The sequence below is a fragment of the Gymnodraco acuticeps genome, unplaced genomic scaffold, assembly GCF_902827175.1.
Source record: "Gymnodraco acuticeps unplaced genomic scaffold, fGymAcu1.1, whole genome shotgun sequence".
Lineage (NCBI taxonomy): Eukaryota > Metazoa > Chordata > Actinopteri > Perciformes > Bathydraconidae > Gymnodraco > Gymnodraco acuticeps.
In genome coordinates, this window is record NW_022990214.1 from 2,580,414 (window position 1) to 2,586,545 (window position 6,132).

Here is a 6,132-nt window from a genome sequence, read left to right on the forward strand (position 1 = left end):
AATCTCGGGCTTTTTTGGCGTCCGTCAGGAACTGAATTTCAAAATAAAAATAACCGGAAACAGACGTAGGGACATTTCGAGCATCATTGCGATACACAGCCGCTGAACTGATTACCCAAGATCCTCAGCTATGGTTTAAGCTCGCTGATTGGATGTTTTAGCCGCAATGCATGTAGGGATATGGTGCTAATGCGATATCAAATCCGAAAAACATTTCTGAGTTTAGGATGGCTGAAGACACTACACTACCCATAATCCCCAGCTATCGTTTAGGACTACTGTCCCCGTGATTAATCTTCAAGCTCTGGGATTGGATGTTGGAGTGGCAGTGCGCCAAGGTTACGCCGAGCGTCAAACAGCTGTTTGAAATAGAACGAAACCACGCCAGACTATCCAAAACTGGAATCGAACGCCCCCCCAGAACTACACATGCTGGTTATTGTGTTTCGCAAAATGTTCTATGGGACGTCTTTACTGAACGTTTTCGTTTTCCCCACAATTAGAAGTTGCCAGTATTAAACACATTGGTGTTATCAAATGTAAAACATATAATTAATAAATGGGTGAAAATCGCTTGTGTCCATAATGCGCAGCATTAATAAACACCCACATGACAGCTCATTGTTACTTTGTAATTCTACTCCACTACAATTCAGAGGTTAACCTGGTATTTTTACTCCACTACATTTATTGTAGTTACTTTGCAGATTCTGATTAATGATGTGAAATATAAACAACCCTTAAATCAAACTTTAGTTACACCTGAGTAAAATTCAGGGAAGGTGATTGTCAAGTGCCAACAATCAGGAGAGATATTTGATAGTTGGTGCTTGAGAAGACTAAACGTTTATCTGCAATTGACATGAATGGAAACGAGTAATAAAGTATATTCATTACTTTATATACACCCGGTGCAGCTAAACCCCGACACCAATTGTTCAAAAATAATATTGCACTATACGTATAACTTAAATAAACTGACACACCAACAACACCCATAAAATGGCTCCTACACACCGGCCCCTAATTGGCTTTAGTATGAAAACAAAACAATTACAAATAAAGAATAAAGGAGCTATGTAAAATACAAATGGTGTGTTCTATGTGTTGGTATTTAATTATTAATAATGTTTTTCAGTTTCCTTTCTTCTCCCTTATTTTAAGGGTCATCAGTCTTTGCTGTCCTTTATTTTGAGTCCTTCGGCCTTGTAGAGCACGTTGGTCCACTTGATCTTGTTCTCCATTTCTTTGTCCTTTTCCTCCACCGTCTCCACCTTGTTGAAGATGAGGGCCGTTACATCTCTTTTGTTAGCAGCGGGGGCGGGCTCAGGTTCTTTCTTGATCTCCACTGGCGCTTCTTGGCTATTCTCTTCAGCTAGTTTCTTCTTCAGGATAAACTCTTTCCTCCTCCTCTTGCGCTCCCGTTCTATCTTTCGTTTTGCCAGCACGGCCTCAGAGAGTGCGTTCTTCGGAGTTCCCTGTCCTCTGGACTCCTCGATTTTTTCATGAAGTCTCTTGCGTTTCAGGCTTTGGATACGCTGTTCAGCGATGCATCGGTTATTTGGCATGCTGAGATTTTCTTGTCTAAATGGTAAGTCTAGGCCTCCTCGATCTCACTGCAGCTTTCGACACCGTCGATCACGGCATCCTCCTCCATCGTCTGCACTCCACCATCGGACTCTCTGACTCTCCCCTTGACTGGTTCAGATCATACCTCACCGGGAGAACAGAGTACGTCTCCTTGGGCGAGGCAGAGTCGGGTACCCACAACGTCACCTGTGGTGTCCCTCAAGGATCAGTTCTCGGCCCCACCCTCTTCACACTCTACATGCTTGGCTCTATCATCAGCCGACATGGAGTATCATTTCATTGCTACGCTGATGACACCCAACTGTACCTCAGGATCAACCCTACCTCCTCTGCAGCCCTGCCTTCACCCACACTCACTGCCTGCCTGGAGGAGATACAGGCGTGGATGAAGCAAAACTTCCTGAAACTCAACAGCTCCAAGACCGAAGCCATTATAGTTGGCACCCCACACCAGGTTCGGTCATCCACCATCACCACCATCACCTTCTCCGGCTAGGACATTACCCTCTCCTCAATAGTCACCAACCTGGGTGTTAAAATGGACGCCCATCTGACCTTTGAGGCCCACATTAAACAGCTGTGCAAGAACTCCTTTTATCACCTCAGGAACATCGCCAAACTCCGCCCCACACTCACTCTGTCTGACGCCGAAAAGCTGGTCCACGCCTTTGTCTCCTCCAGGCTGGACTACTGCAATGCACTCCTCATCGGGATCCCCAACAAAAGCATCCAGAAGCTCCAATACATTCAGAACAGCGCTGCTAGGATCCTGATGAGGGTGCGCAAATATGATCACATCACCCCCCATCCTTAAAGCACTACACTGGCTACCCGTGGAACTGAGGATCGAATTCAAGTTCTCCGTCCTCACCCACCAGTGTGTCCATGGAACTACCCCTCCCTACCTCAAGGAACTCCTCACCCCCCATACCTCCTTGCGGACCACCCGCTCCAGCAACTCCAACTTCCTCAAACCCCCCAGGACTAAGCTCCGTACTATGGGAGACCGGGCCTTCTGCTCGGCTGCTCCCAGTCTGTGGAACGCTCTCTCCGACCAAATGAGAGCACCACAGACCGTGGAGGCTTTTAAAAAAGGCCTCAAAACCCATCTCTTCAAAAGAGCCTTTGCCTAGACCTTTTTATCACCCTTTTATTTATTTTTTATTGCTTTTTATTAATTCTACCGTGTTGTGTAATGTTTATTGATACTGTTCATGCTCACTACTTGTAGCACTTCGGGATTTGAAATCAAATATGAAGTGCTTTATAAATGGAACCCATTATTAGGCAGTAGTGTCCATCTGACATTGTTGCAGAGTGATTCATAATGTTCAGGAATTGTTTGTCTTCTCTGGACATTTCCTCTGTTTCCTTGCTTGTATTTTCATTGAAATCATGATTGTATTGTTTGACCAATGGCTCCTCTAGGTGTACAATGGATGTCCGATTGACAGCAGCAGCAGGGTGGCCATTAGCATCTCTGCTGTCCTTGCTTCCTTTTAGGGGACCATAGAAGACCCACCCCAGTAGGGTCTTTGCAGCGTACGGTCCTTCTCCTTGGCTATTGATCAGCTCCCAAGGTTCCAATACCTTAGGAGAATTTGTCCCAATGAGTAGGTCAATGCCAGAAGCAATTTCATTCATTTTGATGACCTTTAAGTAAGGCAATTTTTCCAGATCTTCTTGTAGAGGAATATTGTGCTTGGAAACAGGCATGGTTTTATGTATGAAGACATCGGTTTGTTGAATGAAATTGTCTTCGTCCAGACTCGATATTTCCAAACCTGAGATATGATGACTAGACACAATTTTTTTCTGATTCATTGTCTTTAGGAGAATGTTAGTCCTTTGTCCTGTAAGGTTTAGCCTCCTCATTAAACTTTCTGTGGAAAAGGTAGATGAACTTCCATGGTCCAGAAATGCACAAGTTTGTAACACTTTTTCCCCTTTGTGGCTCTTTACTTGTACTGGTACAATGGAGAAGATGGAGTTATCACCGGCCCCAATGTGCCCACATGTATGAGGTGAGATGACACTATTACTTTCCATTGGCTTCCCATTCTGTTTTGTGTGTTCCGCTTCCTCTCTTTTGCCTTTTTGTTCAATGTGGAGTATTTCAGGATGACTTTGATTGCACACATAACATGTCAAACGACTGTGGCAGTGTTTGCTCATGTGTCCTATTTTTAGGCATCCAAAACACACCCCTTTTCCTTTCAAGAAGTCCATTCTTTCTCTGTGTGTTTTCTTCAGGATGTGTGGACACTGCTCCAATGAGTGATCACTTCTTCTGCAGAACAAACACAAATGTAGGGAGTTGGTGGTTGATGGAGGTATTTTCATTCCATTCGTTGTTACATGTTCTAGCACTGGTGTTCTTGGGCAGGTAATAATTGTTGCAAAACGACTTCCTCTTAGGCTTGGTTTTCCCTTTGAAAAGGTAGAGATAACAGTTTTGATAGCTGCAGTTGGTTTATCATCCTGGATGCTTCCAAACAGAGGATCTGACAGTATCTTCACTTGCCTCTCTATGAAGCTAACAAGGTCAGGAAATGTAGCTCGATGCCCACGCTCTTCCTGTAGCTGACATGCTCTATTCCTCCACTTGTCTCTGAGTTTGTAGGGTAGTTTCTGAAGTATTTGTTTCATGTTTGAAACAACATTCATTTCATCCATATAGGGGAGATGTTCCATTGCATTGCAACAACCTCTTAGGAACAAAGAGAAGGTTTACAGTGCTTTCACATCTTCGGCTTTGATCATTGTACAGGTAAATGCTTTGTTCATACATGCAGTGGCGATCTTGTGTTCATTACCAAAGTGTTCTTTAAGCAGCTGTTTTGCCCTTTGATAACCTTGAGCTGGAGGCAGATGTTGGCAGCTGCACACTAGGTCCTGTGGTTGTCCTCTAGTGTATTGCTCTAGGTAATGCAGGCAGTCACTTTCATCATCAGTTTTCCGCTCTCCTCTTTCAAATGCACAGATGAAAGCTTCAAACTGCAATGGGTCACCATCATAAACAGGAATGTCTCTTGGAGGTAAAGTAGAAGTGAGATGTTGTTGAGCTAGCATAGCAGTGATGTCATTTTGCCTCTGGATTAGGTTATAGATGTCACCTTGATTACCATTGTTGATTACAGGTGGTGTGATGTCAACATGTCCCTGCACATGTGTCTGTATACTTTGTCTGGGAATAGAGGTTTGGGCTTGATGAGGCGGGAATTCAGTTGCATGTAGATTAAATCTTGCTGTAGGGTTTCTGAAGTAAGAGCTCATCCCATCTGATGCTCTAGAGGTGTGTCTTGATCCCATGCTGAGCAAGTTTAGCCTGGCATTGGCTTCTGCCAGTTTAGTTTGTAAATCCAATTGTTCCTTCTTTCGTTTCACCTGTTGTTCTTGTTGTTTCAACTGTTGTTTCAACTGTTGTTTCAATTGTTCCCCTTGTTGTTTCAACTGCTCCCTTTGTACATCAAGCTCATGTTGAATATCCAGTGCTGCAGCCCTCTCGATTAAAGCCGCCCTGTCTGCCTGGGCTTTAATTCGAGCAGAAGAGGTAGATGATGCATGGGATGAACCAGTTTTGTGTTTTGACTGAGGGTGTGATGCCTTTGAAATGCTGTCATCAGGTCTGATGTCATCTGAGCTGACACTTTGTTCTATGGCACTTCCCACAATAGAGTGTGTGATTGCCTGTCCACTCTCAGATAACCACACATTTGCATCTTGTATAAATCCATCAAATATATGCATCTTTTCATATGCATATATGGCAGTTGAAGGTCAGTTAATGATTTGTGAGTTGCCTTTAATTCATCACACAACCTCATAAAGTTAACTAATTGTAACTGTATTTCCTTTGCATTGTCTTTATAGTTCATAAGCTCTTTCAGTCTTCCCATTAAATTCTTTACTTGTTTGTAGCTGAAGTTTCTTGCTTTTCGACAGTTTACAATGAACAATTCCAATCCTTTGGCAGTGTGAGTGATAATCCTTTTTTCTCTCACAGATTGTAGTCCAACAGCGCCATCTTGTGACGTGACGTCAGATTTCACAGACATGATTAATGTTCACTGTTCCTTTAAATTTCGATTCCACTTAATGTAATGGCAATTTCCTGTTCCTATGTCCTATACTTTTTTGCCATTACTTCACAGAAGGGCGGAAGAGTGATCCAGACGCAGACACAAACAGATGACTTTCCGGTCCTTTGTTGCAGTTTATAATGAGGTTTATTCAGGGTTACATACCAGGGTTTAATTGTACAGTTTAGTTGTTGTGTGGTGAGCATCTGCCGGGCTGGTGGAATCGGTATGCTCTCTCCTTCTGTGTCCCCTCTCTCCTGTCACCTATGACCTCTTTATATACACCCGGTGCAGCTAAACCCCAACACCAAGTGTTCAAAAATAATATTGCACTATACGTATAACTTAAATAAACTGACACACCAACAACACCCATAAAATGGCTCCACAATTCATATGTATAATATCAGTTAAAACAAGTGCTTCAACATAGTTAACAGGCTTAATATTTATCTTTTGA

The 6,132-nt window shown here is 43.2% G+C and overlaps 1 protein-coding gene across 1 annotated transcript; it reads right to left on the reverse strand.

Annotated features, from left to right (window-relative positions):
* Nucleotides 1–1,169: 1,169 nt before the first annotated feature.
* On the reverse strand, nt 1,170–1,568 carry LOC117547707 (surfeit locus protein 6 homolog). Its single transcript, XM_034218487.1, has one exon. The coding sequence runs from the start codon at nt 1,566–1,568 to the stop codon at nt 1,170–1,172; it is 399 nt and encodes a 132-aa protein (XP_034074378.1).
* Between the last annotated feature and the right edge of the window lie 4,564 nt (nt 1,569–6,132).

Excerpts from the sequence above, each read along its gene's own strand:
- LOC117547707 (XM_034218487.1), bottom strand. The coding sequence starts at position 1,568 with ATGCCAAATAACCGATGCATCGCTGAACAGCGTATCCAAAGCCTGAAA.